At 38.7% G+C, this 21999-nt stretch overlaps 2 protein-coding genes across 7 annotated transcripts in view; one reads left to right on the top strand and one right to left on the bottom strand.

Moving 5' to 3' along the window:
- Nucleotides 1-1862: 1862 nt before the first annotated feature.
- Nucleotides 1863-9355, top strand: esd (esterase D/formylglutathione hydrolase). 2 transcript variants are annotated; one of them, XM_034562137.1, is made up of 9 exons: nt 1863-2031; nt 2792-2866; nt 3006-3094; nt 3802-3900; nt 4231-4355; nt 4446-4565; nt 4959-5057; nt 6095-6262; nt 8994-9355. In XM_034562137.1, exons 2-9 carry the CDS (start codon nt 2799-2801, stop codon nt 9072-9074), a joined length of 849 nt encoding a protein of 282 aa, XP_034418028.1. In that variant the 5' UTR covers nt 1863-2031; nt 2792-2798; the 3' UTR covers nt 9075-9355. The 2 variants fall into 2 exon arrangements, with proteins under 2 accessions (XP_034418028.1, XP_034418027.1); XM_034562136.1 differs by having other exon boundaries at nt 1917-2031; nt 2735-2866.
- Nucleotides 6232-21999, bottom strand: part of lrch1 (leucine-rich repeats and calponin homology (CH) domain containing 1) — a 66796-nt gene continuing 51028 nt past the window's right edge. For 4 of the 5 annotated variants that reach the window (XM_034562135.1, XM_034562133.1, XM_034562134.1 and 1 more), the window contains 3 exons: nt 21708-21845; nt 21499-21576; nt 11365-14175 (listed from right to left, as the gene is read on the bottom strand). In XM_034562135.1, the coding sequence (XP_034418026.1) occupies nt 14062-14175; nt 21499-21576; nt 21708-21845 (330 nt within the window). In that variant the 3' untranslated portion in view covers nt 11365-14061. Of the gene's footprint in view, nt 6343-11364; nt 14176-21498; nt 21577-21707; nt 21846-21999 lie in introns of those variants that run through there. The other variant, XR_004611819.1, reaches the window with a different exon arrangement.

Below are 21999 nucleotides of genomic sequence, written 5' to 3' on the forward strand. Positions count from 1 at the left end.
CTTTCTGTCCGTGGGTCATTAGTGTATGTTCCTGTTTGTTGTTAACATAAGACATCAGACATAACAAACAACAACAAGCAACAACAGTAGACAACAAATAAACAATCAACAAAGTGCAGACGAGACATAGAATAAAATATCAAATGTAAAATGTACAGTGTAAATGTACAGTGTGTAGCATTTAGGGTGATTTATTGGCAGAAAGGGAATATAATATTAATACGTATGTTTTTCTTTAGTGTATAGTCAGCTGTAAATAAGAATTGTTGTGTTTTTATTACCCTAGAATGAGGCGTTCATATCTACATACAGAGTGTGTCCTCTTCACTGAGTCCACTCATGTTTCATGGACCAGACGAACCAAACACTGGCTCTAGATAAAGTGTTCTTCTACATGTGTTCTACATGTTTTGGAAGTTGTAGTTGGTTAAAATCTGCAACCTCATCGCCCCACTCTGCCAAATCCTAAACTGCACCTTTAAGGGCACCTCAGGGGTTGTTGATTTATACACGTACAGGAATGCACACACACACATGCACACACACACACACACACACACACACACACATTCAGTTTGAGGACAGTGGCTTCAAACATTGAGGGCCTTCCACTGCTGCCTGAGATATATAAATGATGAGCAGGAGAACATTAATTTGTGACAAATTCATTTATAAATGGAATCTTCCCAGCACACATGGGTGCATGTCTGCAGGCGTGAGCATAATCACGTTGAGAGCAGGGAGAGTATTGAGGATGCTGAGTGAATTTAATCTGTTTTTCTTTTTTTTTGGAGGAGTGGGGGTGGTGGATGTTTTGAAACGGTCTAATTTCGGGAAGCAGCTGCAAAGACAGACAGGACACAAGTATTGGTGTTCTGTGTTTGTATTAATAATAAATCATTTACAATCTAGGTTGTGCGTACGCGGTGAGGGGGATAAAGACTGCTGAGGAAGCTGATAATAGGGGGACCAACACACATAGAGATAAACTGAGACAGGCTTTATTTCAGAGAAATGGAGCTTTTAAAGAATGTGGACATTCATTATTATTTTGTTTACGTTTTGCATGCTGTACTTCACACAAAGCAAAAAGGGGTTGCCAATGGTTACAGGTGCCCATGTTTGAGGACAGACAGCTTCAAGCAAGGTTGATAAGAAATGGTAAACATGATGGCTAAATGGAATATCTGATTTGCAAAGCTTTTAGCAAATCAGTAGGGAAGTTTTACTCTTATGTCTGCCATGTTTGTCCTCATCTGCTCGGCTTCATGTCATATTGAGTCTTGTCTTCATCATACTCTGTCATGCTCACACTGATTGTTTGCGAGACATGTTTTTGTTTTTCACTATAGTGGAAGAAGGTAAAAGTAGTTATACCAGAGTGTAGAAATACTTTGTTACAAATCAAATCCTGCTTTCAAAACATCTTGTAGAATAACATTCTCTGCCCAATGATTTATTTAATGCTGATGGAACATTTTAGCATCACGGTAATAGAAACAAAATCGATGTTATTATCTGTGTATTTATTATATTATTATATACATATATATATATATATATATATATATATATATATATTTACCGACAGACCTACACACAGACAGTGAGACAGATAGATGCTCTTTTTTTTTTCTTCATAGAAATATATATCATATTATCCACCTATTTGTTTTTCTATTTGTAACTTATAACCCTACTCTAAATCAATCAACATTTTATAAATATAATAAATAATATAGTAATATTCATTTAAAATACAATATAATACAATATTAAATTGACCAATTAATCAATAAAGGGAAACATACTGCATCTTTCTACTGAACACCTTCGCCATCTAGCGCCCGACCGTCCACGTTACGTCCGAGACGTAAAGTGTGGTGTGGAGGGGAGGCCCCCGTGACGTCATCACGTTCACCCTGACGTTGTTTGGACTCTGTCCCTTCTGGTGACGCCGCTTCTGCACCTGGTGGGGAGTTAGCTAACCAATCCGAGCACACGTTTCAGCCCGATACTGTGGTTAAAAAGGTATGCGCTGGATAAGTATGCTTCTAGTTTGAGTATTTGCTTTCTCAAGGTGATAAAAGGCGTTAACGTCTCGCAGACACTCGTGAATGAACGCTAACAGGACACGAGCTAACTTAACTTGCTAATCTATGCACGCCCTCCGATGTGGGACACTACGCCAAACTCCCCTCAAGTTGTAACTATTTTAAAATGTCTCTGCTTATGAATAAAGTACAAAAGTGGTTACGATTTTTTTTAATGTGTTTTGAAAAAGAAAACATGTTTTGTGCAATTCGGCATATGAATGACGCCTCTTGTGAAACGCTTTTTGAATTGATGGTTGTTTTCGTCACCGTGGTCGCTGCTGCCACTTCACTGTAACGGGACCTGTGGTGCTAACGAGTCCACAGTGGAAGCCGCTCACTGCGTCAATATCTCTAATCGATAGTTTGATGAAGTTTATTGATTTTCCAGGTCCACTTAACTGTCACCAACTTAACGTTGCTATTTGTACGTGTAGCTGTATTACAGCTGCTATGTGTGGTATACAGCTGTGCAGTATAAGCTAGTTTACTCACACAAGTACTGTTAATTAAGTTAAGTTACCTGTTATTTAAGATGACTCAGTGTTTACACGTAAAAAGTTGTTAAATAGGGTGTTTCTTGCAGTTTAGCTGTATTTTTAAATCCGGTCAAATGGTTCAGTATTTGTTTTTAATTCCAGGTCACAACATATGCACTGTGTCAAAAGAAGACTATTGCCATTCTGCTTTTACTACAGATCCAAAATGGCCCACACACAAGTGTCCTCCAACAAGTGCGCTGGTGGCTTCCAGAAGGTTTTCGAACATGAGAGGTGAGATCTGTGCTAAAAGCTCAAAAGTCCAAGTTCACACGCACACACACACGCACACGCACACACACACACACACACACGCACACACACACACCTATGAAGGTATGAATTCCGGTGTGTCTGTGTTTCCTCCATGCAGCACGGAGCTCAAGTGTAAGATGAAGTTCGCAGTCTATCTGCCTCCCAAGGCTGAGACTGACAAATGTCCTGTGATGTACTGGCTCTCTGGTGAGTGTGAAGCCTCATATCAGAGCTTCACTGATATGAAGTAACTCACAGTTTCACATTACACCTTAAAGCCTGTTTTTAAATGAACGAAAAGAAAAAAACTCTCTTCGTCCAATACTCTCTAACTTCATTTAAAACATCTTTAAAAACACATCACCAATATATAATGTCATGTTTAAAAAAAACAGCTCAGTTATTTCCCAAAACAGCTGGTCACTGTAGTTTACACAAAAATGAGGGGTGAACTATTTTCAGTGGCGGATTAATCCATATTTGGTGCTGTAGTGATTGGTTGTGGCAGCATGACTGTATAAGATAATATAATCCTTTTATTAGTCCTGCAGTGTGGAAATGTACCGGATTACAGCAGCAAAGGGGTAAAGTGCACATGAGACATAGTAAAATAAAAAACAAGTGATATAAATTTAAAAAAAGAATGTGTTGAGTCAAAAAACACAACTGTGTGTGTGTTCATGGTCACATGTCACCCAGTGCAGCAGTGAGAATCATTGATTTTCTTTTTACAATAATGGATACATTACTTGTTAGTAAATACTCTGATTGTTGGTGTATTTGTCTTTTCTTGAGATATATTGACAATGGGAGATGATAGGAAATCACCAGACTCTATTTGTATTTTAGCTCTCTGTTGACTCCACAGCATCATCATCGTCATTGTCATCAGTTTTCCTTCGGTGTTTCTGCAGGTCTGACCTGTACGGAGCAGAACTTCATCACCAAAGCAGGCAGTCAGGTCGCGGCTGCGGAGCACGGCATCATCATCGTGGCACCGGACACCAGTCCACGTAAGAAAACACACACTGGCCGTAAAACAAACACACCTGCTCTCCTTTACCTGAACATGAGTGCTGTTTGTTTTGACCCAAATAGGATATTATTTCAAAAGCTTGATTCTGCTCAGAATATCAATATTCATAGATCCATAGATGAAGGAATACAGTTAACTCAAAGTATTCAGACCCCTACACATTTTTGTTTTTCTGCAGCCTCATGTTAAATTGTTTTAATGCATGTTTCCCTCAGGTTTTATACAACATTCATCGCATCTAGTTGTTGTACCTCAGAGATTTAGGTGGTTTCCTGTCAACACGTCATTGTTTCCCAACATGCATCAGGTGGCTGTAACATCGAGGGAGAGGATGAGAGCTGGGATTTTGGCACTGGAGCTGGTTTTTACGTTGACGCCACGCAGGACCCCTGGAAGACCAACTACCGCATGTACTCCTACATCACTGAGGAGGTGCGTTGGATTCATGTCACCTGCTCACCTGAAAAACAGACTTTAACATTTTTCATTCAGCTCATTAGTTTTCTTGATGATCTCTTTAAGCTCCCCAAATTAATCAACGCCAACTTCCCCACCGACCCAGACAAGATGTCCATCAGTGGTCACTCCATGGGCGGCCACGGGGCGCTCATCTGTGCCCTGAAGAACCCTGGGAAATACAAGGTATTGCATATATGTATGTGTGTACAACCAGATTACTGACATCATTATTATCAAACATCTTCCATCATAACCTTTATTTCCAGTAAATGTAACGGGTAAATATATCAACAGTATACAATTGTATTATTCTGTGAATTAATTAAATCCACTTTATACACACAATACTGTCGATTCACTGCTACAGTACACAGCCATCCTCAGGGTGTGAACCTTTCTGCACAGCATAGAATAATAATAAAAATAAAACCAGAGACACTAGATGTAATATTTCTGTCTTCTAGTAAATTTCTCTGTGTGTAAGTATAATTAGAGCGATGCACAAACTGCAGTGCATGTATTTGTACGTGTACACATGCTTGGCCAATGAAGCTGAAGCTGCTGTGTGTCCTGCAGGCTGTGTCCGCGTTCGCTCCCATCTGTAACCCGGTGCAGTGTCCCTGGGGACAGAAGGCCTTCTCCGGGTACCTGGGCCCCGACAGGACCGCGTGGGAGGTGAGAGCTCTGCAGACTCTAATAATTCTACTTCTCATTTTCATTATACTATCTTATCACGGTGAGCACTGTGCGGTTAACGTCCTCCATTCAAAACCGTACTTCAGTCAAAGTACAGAAGTATCTAAATCAAGTACCAAAAGTAAAAGTTCTCATTGTGTAGATCATTCCAGTTCATCTTGAATTATAATCATTGATGCATTAATGTGTATTACTTTCTTGTTGCTGCTAGGTTTACACGGTGTACCGATACTAAAAAGGTACCGCGGTACCTGTACGTTCAAAACCGTACGGTTTTGCATATTTTTAGTATCGATACTTCATTAAAAATAGCGCTCGATCAGAGCGCACGCACTGATCCGCTCCTTTAATGCTGTCCAGTGCGTTGACTGCAAGGGGGCGGGGCTTCTCAGCGCTCACACACTAACAGGCAGCGCTCACTCACACAGCGATCGCTGGGGAGACGACATGGCATCAAGTGCCGGAGCTTTTGACGACCGTCCTCGACACACAGACGGTGTGAAGGAAAGCCCACTGACACACAGACTGTGTGAAGGAAAGCCCACTGACACACAGACTGTGTGAAGGAAAGCCCACTGACACACAGATTGTGTGAAGGAAAGCCCACTGACACACAGACGGTGAAGGAAAGCTCCTGACAACCCTAGTTGCTGCTGAATTTTATTACATAGACTGCACAAATTTCACCAAGGGGTCAATAATATTTATTTACTTGTATGTACATAATAGAATATTTGTACTTATCTTTGTCGTTTGTTCATCACAAACTAAATGCTGTTGTTTTCCATTATGTTCATAAATCTGAGACTGACTTATTCAAACTTGGACAAATACAACCAACTCTATAAAATACTATATTTATATATATATATTTTTCTCAAGGGAAATTGTTGTGCAGCATTTTCAGTGCAAACAGAGTTGAAATGTTTCACTTTTTGTTCGTGAAAGTTTGAACCAGTTTCAAACCACACGAGTGCTTCAGCGTCTTGTTCTCAACCCTCCTCTTTGTCTTCTAGGCGTACGACGCGACCGTGCTGGCGTCGGCATACTCTGGTCCTCCGCTCGACATCCTCATCGATCAGGGTCGCGACGACCAGTTCCTGTCGGCCAGCCAGCTGCTGCCCGACAACCTGATCGCCGTCTGCTCCGAGAAGAGAATCCCCGTCGTCTTCAGACTGCAGCCGGTGGGTTCCTTTAGTCTTCCGCTGACACTTCCCGGCTCATTTAAACACGTCTGCTCACCGATCAACACGACAGTTGCATGCTGGGTAAAGCCGGTAGTAGAGTTAGGGCTGTTTAAACTTAAAGGTGAATCATTTTGATTAATGTAACAAATAACAAGTTTAAATCCTCAGTTGGTCTGCAAAATAATGTGTATTCATTATTAGAAACATACTTAATAGTTTAAACAATCTGACCTAAAAATGTAAACTTATAAAAAGAAATGGTAGTTCAAGAGGGTCTCAACATGATTTTAATAGTGAATGTGCTCATGTTAAGTAAAACCCTGTTTTACCTTCAACTTTAAACATTCATTCAATACAACATATCTGATCACAAAACAAAATAAATTGAAGTCTCTAAACAGAAGAAAAACTATGTTGAATTGGTAATAAATATATAAATAACTAGAAAGAGCATTTCCTGCTGAAAATGCGTTGGAATGCTAAAATCTGAAGAATGAAGCTGAAATATATAAAACAATAGCTGAAAAAAGCTGAAAATTTGAAGCTTGAAGCTGAAATGTTAAAAGAAATAGCTGAAGATTGATGAAAACAGCTGAAAATGGCTTGAACTTGATGATTATATCTGAAAATAGCGAATATATATGAAAATAGCTGAATATATATGAAAATAGCGGAATAGACGAATATATGAAAACATACAGAAAAGTCAAACTACCTGCTGAAAAGTGTTGAAGCCCAAATGCATTTAACTGAATTGCTGAAAACCCTTGTTTAAATGTATAATTGGACAAATTGAAAGGAAAACTGCATCATCTAAATAATCCAAGAGATGAATTACAATCCAAGAAAGGAGAGAGAGAGACAGACAGACAGACAGACAGACAGAGGAATGAGAATACCTATGTGTGACTCTTGGGGCTTTTATTTTGAAAGGGAAGACAGACAGACAGACAGAGGAATGAGAATACCTGTGTGTGACTCTTGGGGCTTTTATTTTGAAAGGGAAGACAGACAGACAGACAGACAGAGGAATGAGAATACCTGTGTGTGACTCTTGGGGCTTTTATTTTGAAAGGGAAGACAGAAAGACAGACAGACAGACAGAGGAATGAGAATACCTGTGTGACACTCTTGGGGCTTTTATTTTGAAAGGGAAGACAGAAAGACAGACAGACAGACAGAGGAATGAGAATACCTGTGTGTGACTCTTGGGGCTTTTATTTTGAAAGGGAAGACAGAAAGACACACTGTGTGTGTTTGTGTGTGTCCTCTTAATGTAGCTAAAACCAGAATAAGTGTGAGACTGCTCTGATTAGCTGCACCTGTGTCATGAGTGACACAGGTGCAGCTAATCACATGTCATGAGTGACACAGAGTTTTTGCTTTGAAGAATATCTTCATAGACTTCAGTTCATTTATTTTTTTCGGAAAAAGCTTAATATCATATAGAACTTCAAAAGTAACCCCCCAATATAATTATATTTCCTGAGACACAAGACTCTTGCGAACCCATAAATGTTGCTTGTGGGTCTGTATGTTACACGATGTGTCTCTAGTCGCGATTTACAAATCAGGTGCCATCGTCTGTGAGAAGACGTTTTGGAGGGAAAGATATAATGGGGCTCTATGGGGCAGAGACTGGACTTGCTCCCTCGTTAAGCGTTCTCCTGACAAGTGTGGGAAACATCGTGGATTCTATCGACACATGTAAGGACCGGCACAAGAATCCCTACGTTTTTATCCATAAATGGTGTATAAAGAGTAAACGGTGTGGCCGTAGTGACAATTTACAAATCTTTTTTTCGTACGATCCTGAAGCTTCACTCCACTCTAGCGATGACGTCACAGCTCTAAGCTTCCACTCACACAATCATTGAAAACTCTCAAACGGGCTGAAAACACAAACTAAAACGGGGACAATAAAATAAGTATAAAAGTTATCAAAAGAAGCTAAATTATAAAGTTATAGCTAACGATTTTATCTACATTTCAAAAGTTAAATGGTGTCTCTAGCTGAAAGCATGCGGACATTGGAAGGTTTTAAAGTTGAAAAAGTTTAAGCGGATTTGAAGTTTTCCTCCATAGGAACCCATTCATTTCTTATTCCATATAAATATTCATTATTTGAAGATATGAAAATATAAAAAATATTTGAAAATATACAGTAATAGTTGAAGATTCTGTCAACATTTGAAAATTTAAATGGTGTCTGAAAGTATGAAGATGTTATAAGGTTTTAAAAGTTTAACATTTTCTCCATTGTGATCCCATTTTAAAAAAAACTATAAAAAGATTTATAATATGAAGATTTGAAAAGTTGAAAAGTCATAGCGCTTGATTCCCGAAGGAGTTGAATTTTTTAATATTTGAACGGTTTCTAGAGCTGAAAATATGAAGGACTAGATACAGTTCAAAATACGTACGGAAGAAATAGAATAATAATAAGTTGAAGAAAGCTTACAAGAACAATAGTTGGACTGCTGAAGCATTCCAACTAATTAACTAACTATACATATCTGAACATCTAAAAGAATAGACTATCTGAAAAAGTAATCAGGCTGCAGGAAACCAGCTGCAAAATGTTTGATTATCCCCTCAAAAAAATATTCTACTCATTTCCTTCCGATGTTTTTTTTGTTAAAACCCGAACTTGTTAAAGTTCAGACTTGAACAAATCTGTTTAGTTTGAGTTGCTTTGTGAACTTGAAGTTGTGTTTTTCTCCCTCAGGGCTACGACCACAGCTTCTTCTTCATCTACTCCTTCTTGAGCGACCACGTCAAGCACCACGCCAAGTTCCTCAATGCCTGATCGCTCGCCTGAGGAGAGGACCGTCGGGGTCACGCCGACCCCGCTCTCCTGATGTCAACCACCAGACGCAGAATTTAGTACAATGACGTCATCTTTTCCCTGGAAACCAAATTCTAATATTCAGATTCCTTTGTAAATTCTGTCTAGACGGCACTTACCTAAAGCCTCAAATAAGAACAAAAACTCCTATCATGCGTTTTGGATCATTGAGAAACGGTGTCCATGTGTATTTTGTTCATCAGTCACAGCTGTATTTGAAGAATAAAGTCCTCAGTTATTAATTTGTGTTTTGTTCTTAATGAAGTTTGTCGACCTAAAAAAATCTCCAGATCACGTCCTCTTATCAGAATAAAGGTATTTTATATCGTAATGAAGTGAGTCGTTCCAGGAACATAAAAAGATGAATGAAAAACTGATTGTGTTACGTTATGTTTGTTAATTTTGTATTGGGAGTAAATGACATGATGTGGTCGTGTGGTATTAAAAGGTTTTCCTGGTTTTTAGTGGGCTGATGGAAATATTTGAATAATTAAATGAGTCACATTTTAGTTTTGACATCCACATACTTTGTGCATAAAGTATTTCCACTGATTGCATTATTTAGACAGTTGAGGTCTTTACTGATAGTGATGAGAAATACAGTGCATTATATACAGTATTCACAGCAGTTAAGGCGACATTAAAGGGACATTTCATGCATTTACATTTGAGTTGCTGTACAACAAATTACACAAAAGGTTCACAAAGAGTTACAAAAGGGTATGTTACATCAAAGTCACATAAAAAATAAATTTCCTCCCAGTCAGAAAAGTACAAAAATGTGAGTACAGGCTGTTTCTGGACAATATTTATATACAAAATGAGACATTAAAAACACTGCTTCAGCAGGTTTGATTCACCACCATTTACACAATTTACACCAGCGTCACATATTTTAATTCTCTGTTCTCTCATTTCAGATTTAAGGTGATTCAAGATTTTCCTAGTTGCCAAAACAAAGATATAAATATAGAAGTTTAAAGTGCAGATTCTGTCGGCGGAAGCAGTTTTATTGCTTTCCCCCCCAAAATGAATGTGATGATGTAATGAGTACAAAACTGTGGATATGAAATTTGATTATTTTGAAGAAATGTTCATTACGAACAAGCACATGCAAATCATAATTACTAAAATCATCCATATTCTTTGACATTATACTCCTGATATCTTTAAGAGACTGTTTCCAGCAGGCGTTTTTTAATTAAATCAAAATAATTTAACATCACGTATAATTAAGAACTATTAGGAAGACAGTTTGTTGCTCTACTTCTATTATACACGTTTTATCCACGAGGCAAACATAATGCCGTTATCATAATTAAAAGCTGATATAATGTATATAAAACATTTGTATCATTACTTCACCAAGATGACTATAGTGTAGAAATACGTGAACATTTATTTTTGTAATCATGTGTGATATTGTGGGTTAATCAGATGTTAAAGTTTGCTGTGTTTTCTGGTGAAATATACAGTACATAAGGAAATAGACAAATACATAACTGATCACTTTTTCTTTTTTACATTAAATCACCATCAGGAAATCCTTGTGATAAATAAAAAAAATATGTACACAGGCTATATAGTACATTTAAATAAAATCCTTTAGTTTTATCACAAGAGAGTAAATGTTTGTTTTGGCAACTGTCAAATCGATCCAGTGGAAACATTTATTATTCTAATTCTTTTTACTGCTGAATCTTCATGTCGCTCAAGCTTTGGATAGAAAGCTGCAATCACATGTACGGAAAACAAAAGACTCGTATTCACTCATTCACACAAGCCTGCTGGTTCAAGAGTGCCAAGACACTTGTTGTGGTTTTATTATGGCATTTAGGAAGAAACACGTTCTGATCCCAGACCTGCCGAGAGGTTTTAAAGGGGCAGTACGTGAATCCAGAACATCTCAAGTTATCATTATGACTGGTACAACAGTTTGGAATCAGTATTATATTGCTGTCCTTCTTCTTCCCTTCAATAACAACTATTTAAAATGAATAGAACATAAAATCAGTATCGCTTAGACATCAAATGTTTTATTTGCATTTGAAATAGTTTGGGCCCCAAAAGAATAATAATTAAATGATTCAAACTTCCAATTGAAGTCCCCACACTGAACACTGTTGGATTGGAGATTTGTTTTGTCGGGGATTTATTTTACAGTCCAGAAAAGTGTAAATATTCCTTATTCCTCTTTATTGAACGACAATTTGACTTTAAATATTGAGTTAATCCTTTTTTCCTTGCAGCCTTTTCAATGTGCAATGTATTTTCAGTGTGGTATTAATATTTGAGTAGTAGCATTTAAGAAGTAAATAATCAAATTCCATCTAAATTATATTACCATAAAAATTTAAATACCAACTCCGCCAGAGATCATTATGGTCTATTACAGAGCCAGCTCTTGTAACGTCATCCGGAACGAGGAAGTCATATTAATCTTTCTCAACGGGAGTCAAAGATACCCAATTAAGCAGGAGACGTGCTGTTGTTTTAAGTTATAGAAATATATATATATTAAAACAAATTGAAATAAATATATTTAGAGTTCCAGATTCTCTCGCTCCGTTGGTCAGCGTGTGTTATGTGATGAACAGACCTGCTGCTCTCAGAAAGGTAGTATTACTATAATCAGGTCCATTAACTTTAGAATCATTATAATTATTATAATCCTGATTATCCTGCTACGTTTATTTCAAATGAGTCTCAGCTCAACTATTTTTAAATTATGAATCGACCAGCCTTCATGCTCAAAGTCACTCAAATTAAAAGTGCCATCTGAAGATGAAGCGGCATTTACTGCCCCCTAGTGGTCAACTCACCTAACGCAGATTAAAGACAGACCAAAACATCTTCCAGAGATTTCTATATGAAACATCTTCAGCTGTTGTTCCACAATGACGTCCTGCCCCTCAACAACTCTTGGTGTCGAGCGTGATCCGCATAGACACACGATTCACGCCAACTAGCAACTCCTTTGCACACACACACACACACACACACACACGCACACACATAAATACTGTCGACACAGCAGGCAGTGGAATGAAGCATCAACAGTGTAGTGAAGTCACAGGATTTCTGATCTCCTGCAGCAGCAGCTCAAGCCTGAACCTCAGAGGTTTGGACGAACTCACAAAAACGGTGAGAAAAAAAAGAGAACAAATTCATCCTTTGCATTAAAACTAATTGCTTATGAGTTGTTTTTTTACATCTCCTTGAAAACCAATCCAGACGGTCTGAGCCGGAGGTGCTGCTGCATGAGATCTCATCCTCACTGATCCTGCACCTGCCTAAAAATGTAAAAATCTAACTCACAACTCTGATATTTATCAAGGTCTCGCTGTATAGAAGCCGGTCAATATTTAGATGTCGATGATCCGGGGGTTTCAGCCCGAAGAGGCTACGAGGAGTGTTTTGTATCTTTCTTTTCAAGAGCATGTCTTGAACTGAATCTCACAAAAAAAAGTAGTTTCACTGAAGAAATCCTGGAGATGCGTTCAGTGAACACAGATTGAACACGTATGAAAGAATTCAAGGTAAGAAAAGATCAAATAAAATAAAAATATATACCTGGATTTGTGAGAATCCATCAGAGATGCTTGATAAACACAGATTAGTGTCCCAGTGGCAGATTCACAGACTCAGACCTGGTTCAGGGACATGCAGAGAGCTCCACAGAGTCAGCAAAAACTTTTAGAAAACAGACAAAATTATACCTAAAATATATTAGAGAAAAATATTTTTGGCATATTTCTTTTTTGAAAGTATACAACAACTCAAACAACTTGTCTCAGCTTCTCTTTATATTATAAATATCTTTGTTTAAATACAAATTGTGGTTAAAAGTTGCCTCGCTATAGTTAAAACTATAACATTTTGGTTTTACTCCCACAAACCCCTCAGTATAAAAGATCCATAATCTGATAACTGATGGTTTGTAAAATCAGAGAAGCCTGCGTGATGACTTTCAGATTGGCAGCTCCACCAACTCTAAATCTAATTTGTAATTAAATAACTTTTTTTTTTTTTTAAGTCCCTGCACCTGTTTTTGTACAACAGTTTTAGGGCCATGGTTGCTCAGAAAACATTCTTAGATTTTTAAAAATTAAATCACAATTTTGTATGAAAATACTATGAGATACTACAAAATAACAAAAATCATACTTTTCATGGGGAAAGTCGTAGCTTTACAAGAATAAAGCCACATCTTGCAATTCAGCTTTATTCTGAAAATAGTATGACTGTCGAATAAAATTACTACTGAATCTCAAACTAATTTTAATCTTCCTCTTCCCTCAAATATTTTTTTTTTTTTAAATCTTGATAATGCGTTTCCAATGATTTTACAAAATCTCAATATTTTAATGTTGTAGAAGTATGACATCATCTTGTAATATTCTTTTACTCACCAAAATATTGTAACTTAATTCTTAAGTGTCCGGTCAATGTGGCCCTAATACTTTGTAATATATTTGTGGTACAACCAGTGAAAGAAAACGAAAGGAGAGAAAATGAATTATTATTCTTCCTTTAAAAAATAAATAATCCTAGAGTTGTATTTATGCCCTTTAGTTGACTGTTTGTATCTCTTATGTTTATATAAAGAAATGGAGGAAATCAGTGTTAATTTTCATCCACAAATCTCCCCCGACACTAATACAGAACAAATCATTTAAGGTGAGCAATCAGCTGGAACCAGTCAGATGCTGGCACTGGTTGATTCCTCCACCAGTCTATCCGCGTGGCATCATACTGACTCCACCCAGAACTTCCCTCTCATGAATTAGCAAATTAATCTTTAGTTCTCGTAACACCATTTTGCATCCTTGAATCTAATAAAATCACTCTGTTACTGTAGAAGGATCGCAGCTTAAAGTGAGGCGTTGATCCAGGCGTGCGCTTGATGTACGTGTCAGTCAGGGGAAGCTCCGCCCACATCTAACGCTCACGTCAGCAGGGTGTGTCTGGAGGACGGCTCGTCCACCAGAGCCTGCACCGTCATGCACAGCTTCCCCAGGCCTTTCTCCTCCAGGATGTGGTGAGGAAGACACAGTTTGTCCTGGGAGGTGGAGGAGGTGGAGGAGGACAGAGAGGAGGAGCGCAGGAGCAGACGTAGAAGCAGAGAAGAGACAAAGGATTTAGACACGGAATAAAAGCTCCGCACATTCTGGCAAAAACATGGACGAACAAAACCTTTCTAACGAGTTTGGCACATACCGGGTGTCCAATGGTGCATATTGCCTCCAGGAGATAGCCATAGCCCACACTCAGTGTCTCCAGGATATAGCCATAGCCCACACTGAGTATAACACTGCCAGTTACTCAGCTTGTCCTGCATACTGGACTTTTATAAACCAAATTATAGTTTCATGCTCTAGATTACTGCCACTTTTTGTTTTTGTTTATTTGGAGGATAAATAGCTCACACTTAGGACAGTTGTCATGACAGTGGACTTAAGTATGAATGAAGTTTCATATTTAGGTCATTTTGTCACGTAAAATAACCTGGAAATGTTTAAATGTTTAAACTTAAAGTTGATATGCAGCTCTGGACTAGGAATTAAAACCTAAGATTAAAAGAAAAAGTAATTATATTTTAGAGTTAGATAATTATGAATCTACAGCCAGCAGAGATTTAGCTTAGCATAAAGACAAATACATAAATCTGTCCACCAGAACCTCTAAAGTTCCCTCATCAGCATGTTATATCTGGTTTGTTTGATCTGTAGTTTTAATTTTACAGGCGTCGCGTGCCGGACTTCTTCACCTCGATCTTAAACGATGACTCCGTCGAACAGACAACATCCCTAAACGGCATTTATTACTCAGTCTTTAACAGTCAAATATCATACATAAGTCATAAAAATAATCCTCCTCATACATGAAATCCATTCACATCATCAGCACAAAGTAAACAAAATTAAAAGGGCAAAACAAAGAAACAGCAGCAACTGACATAATTAATTCACAGAATATGAAATGTAATAACATAAAGTAACACTTTGAGTTACTCATCTCACACCGGTTTATGTCAAATATTCAGTGTATGATAAATATAAGGCATCAAAGATTAAAGGCCAACTACCAGTGAAGACGTCTGCGTTTTTTCAGTTTCTGTGAATTAATCCAACAGCCAATCAGCTGCTCACATGGCCGGGAAAAGTTGGGTTTTCTATTAAGTTGCAGTGGGCGCCAGCAAAACTCCACATTCCTCAGTTTTTAATTCCTCTAAACATTACAAACAGCGTGATAATCTACCCTCCAAGATAAACTGCTTAATACGATTAATATATGCATCTAACTTCATGAACTCTTCTAGTGTCTATAGCCCTTCAAATGTTTCCACAAACAGTCACGTTGCATATCAGGATACAGAAGAGTTGGAAACTCAGAAAGCAGGACAAAGATAAAGAAAAAAAGAACATTAAATTCACATTTTTCTTAAGTTTCAAAACATCATATACTCAAATATTGTGTAAAATAACAATTCACATTCAAATTAAGACCCCAATTAACAACTAACTGATTTAATCATTAATGAATATAATATGGCTTCCGTTAACTCAAATCAGAAAGTCGCACACGCTCTTTGTGTCGCTCTTCTTGTGAACCATTCAGAATCATGCGCTTATGATGCAGTCCAGCTACTCTGAAGCAGGAGAAAGAACTATGACATACTATTTCAAGGCATCAGCTATGGTTTGAAATGTCTTCAAAGTGAAGTGATGGAGGCACAGAAACAGCTGTTGTATCTGGGGGCCGTCTTGGAGGTCTTCAGCACCTCTTACAGAGCATTCTGTCTCAAACATTTGGGGGACATGTTTCTGAAGATTGCTGAACCACCTGATTAGTTTGTTTCAGCTATATCGGTGGATTATTGAGGCCGAGTCGTGCGAACATGCTTCTGGATAACTAGCAGATTTCTGCTTATCTCAGCAGCTACAGAATAGGAGTCAGATCCCTTCAAACCTCCTGAAACACATAATCAGAGACCTCTGCTGTGCTCTCTGGGCCCGCTGGTTAGTAAAGCCGCTCTTTGACTACTTACGCAACGCAGTGTGGTTTCAGAGAACACATGTTTTATGTACTATGACGCTATGGTAAAACATTTTTTTTTTTTTATTGCAAGATTTGTACAAATGCAAATGAATGCAATTCATCTGTGTTTTTTCTATTTTATGAAACCAGTGTTTGTTGATATTTATGCATAATGCAGAGAAACTGATTTACTTCACTTATTTTATTCACTGTCCCCATAATTTTTGATGAAAATACAGTTTATGTTATATTTAAGGAACAGCTGCATGAATCAACAGCCAGTTGCTGTAGCTGTGTTTATAGTGTGTCGTCGATTAAGAATGTATGTAGTCAAATACGATTGGTCAAATCTCGCCTAAAGTTGACCGATTGTCAAATTATTTGTTTAAGCTTTATACATCTATTAAAAAATAGTAAAAAAAGTAAAAACACCCTTAGCTGTGGTTTCAGAATAATCAACAGCAGTGTTGATTGTGGGCATTGTTGCGGCGCTGTCCGTGGTACCGACACGACGCAGACGTCAATGGACAAGGAGACAGCATTTTTTTTATCCGACTTGCTTTTGGTGGTTTTGAATAAAACTTTCGGTCCCAATTCCATTCTCCACATTGCAGTAATCCACAAACAGAAGGGAAGTGAAGCGAGAAGCACACAGCTGCTACAGCCACACGGCCGTTTTTATATGAATCCAAAACATATCCAGCGCTCTGGTAGTGTTTGGTTTTTACACGAGTGATCCGATCAAGACATTTTGTCTCGGATCATTTGTCCGCTAGACCTCCGTGATGGTGCCAACTGGCTGAATACTGAGTTTGTTTTGTCACAGAGTTTTCATCTTGTTATTGTTCTTCCAACATGGCGTTCAACGGATAAGATGAAGAGTTTTCATGGCTCCACCTAAACCCTGTCAGTCCTGCACAGATCAGAAGATCTCTGCTGTTCCACATTTCCCGCCTGTCATAAGTTTCGGGTCAATTTATTGCAAAGACAGAAGACAGAAGAGCTGATTTTAGTAAAACAACAACAACATCAAAGAAGGAGTAGCTGATGCATGATGATGATTCATATCACATGGGATGTGGTGGTTTAAAGATGTTATACTATTATATTATTTAATGGGATAATTAAAAAAAGTCATGACAGAAATGTTGCTGTTTGTAGTTTGCTTCAGTTTTGTTGTTGGTTTTGTGTTCATCACCAAATGTCAAAGAGCGACAACAACCTCCAATGAGCAACTACTGTCTGGTGCAGAAACACACGTATGGGTACCTGTGTAGTACATAAAGAATACAGCACATTATCGGCACTGTCATGTTGTGCTTTTTAAGAAAGATACTGTTGATTGATATCATCAATCCATCAACCGGAGGTCTCTTAACTTCAGTTCAGAGCCACAGTTCTCACAAAGTAACAGAACAAAAGCGCCTCAAAACCTACAAACAATTGTATTAAATCTGTAGTTGCCAACTCAGATAAAATCACTTTTCCTGCGTAAAGTCTGATCCTTCTCAGTGTGACGTTTAAAATGGAATCTGATCATAATCTTGCAGAAATTGTTCTCAACACCTTCACATATCAGCTTTACATAATATTTACACTACTTCTTTTGTTCTTACTGCAATTGTCGTTCCACACACAAACATTTTAAAACTACTATTGAGAAAAATAAGCATTGTATTAAATCTGAGAAGAGTAACAAATATGTTTACTACTCCAAACTTGTTTTTGGGTGTAGTAGCTGTATAATGCACACACATGTGGACTTACAGGAAATGCTTATGGACTAAATATCAACACTAACATTTCCACGTAGTTTATTTATTTATAGTTTATTTTGGAGCGTGATGTTTCCCACGTGACATGAATGCAGCAAAAAACAAAGGTGTAGTAGCCTGGGCAGAAAGAGGGCGGGCACTGGCAGCTGACTGACAGGAGGCTATTGTCACGGTTACGTTAGCTCGCTCCAACTATAGGCCACGAACAGCAAAACTAGGCAGAGGACGTGAAGCAGGCTCGAGCCAATAAGGTCCCAGATTTGCCAGGCGGGAGGTGGGGTTTGAGTGGTAACAGAAACAAATGAGGGAGTCTCTGACACCCTGAAGGAGGCGGGGCTTGGAGTTGAGATTGCCTCTTCCCGTTTCCTGTTTGGAGAGGTTGTATCCAACGCAACCAGCGTCTGAACTGTGGCGCAAACTGGCTGCAGGCGGCACTGGATGATGTCATAGGGCGAACAGAGGGAAGACTAGCACCCCCGTTGGGAAGATGGAGGAAAATAAATGTAGGAAAGGAAAGAGGGAAGGAAAAGGGTAGAAGGTGGGAATGAAACAAGGGAGGAGGGAAGGGAAGAATGCAGGAGGAATAGAAAGAGGTGGGAATAAGAGATGAAGGCAATGAGGGAACAAAATTGAAAAAAGAGGAAATGAAGATGGAAAGATGAAACAAGTGGAGAAGTAAGAAGTAGGGAAGAAAGTTGGAGGTAAAGAAAAGTTTAAATGAAAGAGAGAGAGGAGGTGAAATGTTTACAAACAAATGAAAGGTCAGGGAGAAAAAAGGATAAGAGACAGGTGAAATATTCTCCAAGGAAGAACCAAAAACCAGGTGGAGGAAAATGGAGAGAAGGAAACAATAGAGAAGGCGGCAATTTAAGGAGCAAAGAGGGAAAAAATATTACAAAATTGATATGAGAGTAAAAAAAAAGAAGAGGAATGTGATGAAGAGGAGAAGCAGTTCAGAGGCAAACAGTTATGTTAAAAAAAAATTATGCGAAGGAGGGAAACGTCGACAAAGAGGAGGCAGGAGGAGGAGAAGTGGGAGGAGGAAGAGGATGTGGTGCGATCCAGCCGGAAAGTAAAAAAGAGAAAGAAAAGGCAGGAGGTTAACACAGAGGTCAAAGGTCACAGACAAGAGTGTGAGCTGGTGGGGTGAGGCGGGAGCAGGCAGGGGTTACCATGACAAGAAGCAGGGATGCTTACTGAGAGGATGGAGAACAGTTTGACCTCCCCTCCTACCCAGTAAGCAGGCCATGTTGAGGAGTGGGTAAAGTGGCTGATGGGAGAGCCAGTGCAGCAGGCCAGCACAGAAGCTATAATTAGCACGTTAGCACAGAAGCTATAATTTGCACGTTAGCTTGCATAATTGTGGGCATTAAAAGCATTCGCTAGTTTACAAACGTCCACACAGAGGCAGGAGAGTCAGCAAGCAGCAGCAGCAGAGATGGAGGTCAAAGGTCAACAAGTCAGTTCAGATCAACAGCTACGAAAAGGAATAAAAGTCCTTCTTTCTCTCTCAAAAGCGAAGACCAAGACAAAAACAGTTTGAAAACAAAGATTATAGACTACGTTTTAAAGATGAAACATAAAACTACAAACAAATAATCACAATGATCACAATTAAAGCGACATAAGAACCAAATTAAATTTGAAGTCCCAATGATGTGATAGACCGTTCAAACACAAACTTATGTTATTATTTTTTAAACTTATGTTATTAAAAAAAAAGAGGTCCGTCATTTACCAATAAAAATGCTTTTTTTTTTCTGTTGGCTGTAACACTAACTTTCACTGTGCCTGTAAATGATATACGTTTATATTTTAAACACACACTGTATACACTGTGCTGTGTATACTGTCATATTCACACACCATATGCATATAAAGCAACTTATTGATCGTTTTATTTATTACAGCAACCTCTGCACTCTGCACTGCTGTACTACTGTTTACAAATATATTGTGTTGTTTTTATATGAAGATACACTTTTTTTAAATGTATATCTGTATATCTGTACATAGTAGCAAATGTTTGTTTTACTGTTCAGCTCCTGTATGTCCATTTTAGTTTGAGAACATTAAGAGAGTCATACGTGTTCACATATTTGGCCAATAAAGCAGATTCTGTAAATAAATGGATGCCACTGTCCTGCTCACTTGGACTCAACAGGAAATACTTCCCTGTCAAGAAGCTGGAAGCTCTGAGCTTATTACGCATTTTAGTCCCAGTTAAAACAACATTTGTCCCAGAATACACCATTCAGAGCATATGAACAAAAACGGGACAATTGAGTCACAATGTTTTCCTTCGAGAGTCTGCATGCTAAAACATCTCTAGTGTAGCTCTGACATCTACACACACACACACACACACACACACACGTTTATTTAGGTCACTTTCGGGGACATTTCATAGAATTAATTTCCTGGAGGCTAACCCTAACCAAAATCACCCCCCCATCCACCCACCCACACACACACAGTCATGATTGAGGAAGCTGAAGCCACAGGCAGCGATGACAGCGATGATGATTCAGCGTTAAATGTCGACATTAACACCCGTATTTAAAAGCGATGAGAACAAAAAGGAGGCAGATAGGAACATTAAACCAGTCATGGGAGAACACTGACTGGTTCTCGTGTTGTAATTTAGAGAAGGAAACATAATTTGGGGTGTAGAAGACGTTTAGTAAAGTTTTTGTTCTCAAATTAAGCTTCAATTGTTTTTTTTCATTATTCCGTTATTATGCTGTTAAAAACATGGAATCATCAGAAATCCTCCCAGATCTGGTTTACAGTTTAGTGTCGTCATCAGTGTCCTGCAATAATCCTCAATTTCAGTTTGCACCTCACTTACTGACATAAATCACAAGATAATTAAGCTGCTAACGTTAATTATTACTATGACTACTTCTTTCCCCTCAGACCTAGACAATTTTCAAGAGCCTGAGGAGAGAGAGAGAATATATATATATAAATATATATATATATATATATCTATATATATATATATATCTATCTATCTATCTATCTATCTATCTCATCAATAATCGGTCAACTGAAGCCAAAACATGTTGATGACGAAGTGCAACTGTTGTATTACGGGGGAGGTTTCTCTGATGAACTGGGGGTGTTTTCAGGTCCGGGGTTGCTAGATCAAATCCCAGGACTGTCTTCAGCAGCAGTGAGGCCGCCCAGTTCGTAAATAAATGAGAACTAGGTTTGCCACAACTCTCCATTGATAAACAAATAAACTGGACAAACAACAACAAACTGGGTTCAGACCAGTGTTTAACGTCCGTGGCATCTATTCATTAATTATAAACTCTGCTGCATCAATCCTCCACAACGGGCTGTCGAAGGCCGACACGGTGTTGAATCAGCAGGGCAAAATACACTAACTCACTTCCTGTTGTCTATAGCACCTTCATGCCCTTGTCATGCAACCGTCTCCAATAACACCAGCAGACATGTTTTAATAGAAGATCGATCTGAAATGAGCAGTAACTTGAAAGCGACCCCCAGTTCAGAGAGCACTAACGGAGTGGGAGCCTGTTATTGTATAAATGTATTACCTCTGACAGACCGATCTTTCTGCAGGCGTCCAGGAAGTTCTCCACATTTCTCCGACACTTGGCCATGCTGAGTTTGGGCTGGAAGCACAAAGTCACACAAAGACACATTGATAAAGAAGTTGAAATCAGAAATAAGAAACCAGACTGTGATATGTTATGAGTATCATGAATATTCATCTCAGGGGTCAGAGGTCAGGACTTAGACGCACCACTGCAGGCGAGGGGACGTGGATGCTGCCGACAGAGCGCGGGCGAATGCAATTGGCCAGATGGCAGAGCACGACTCCGTCCATCAGAGACGACCCGAGGTCTTCAGGGAGGATGACCTTCAGCCTGCTCTCGATGCTCTGAGGAGGAAACAACTGATGTGAGCAGTTATGTGAGGGAAACTCAAAGGACTGCTGTGTCCCTCGACGTGATCATCATCAGTTATTGCTTTGTAGTAACAGGAAGTGCACTGACGCACGTTAAGAAAATGTGTGACTTTGACACAAAGCACTT

This window comes from Cyclopterus lumpus, chromosome 21 (assembly GCF_009769545.1).
Source record: "Cyclopterus lumpus isolate fCycLum1 chromosome 21, fCycLum1.pri, whole genome shotgun sequence".
Lineage (NCBI taxonomy): Eukaryota > Metazoa > Chordata > Actinopteri > Perciformes > Cyclopteridae > Cyclopterus > Cyclopterus lumpus.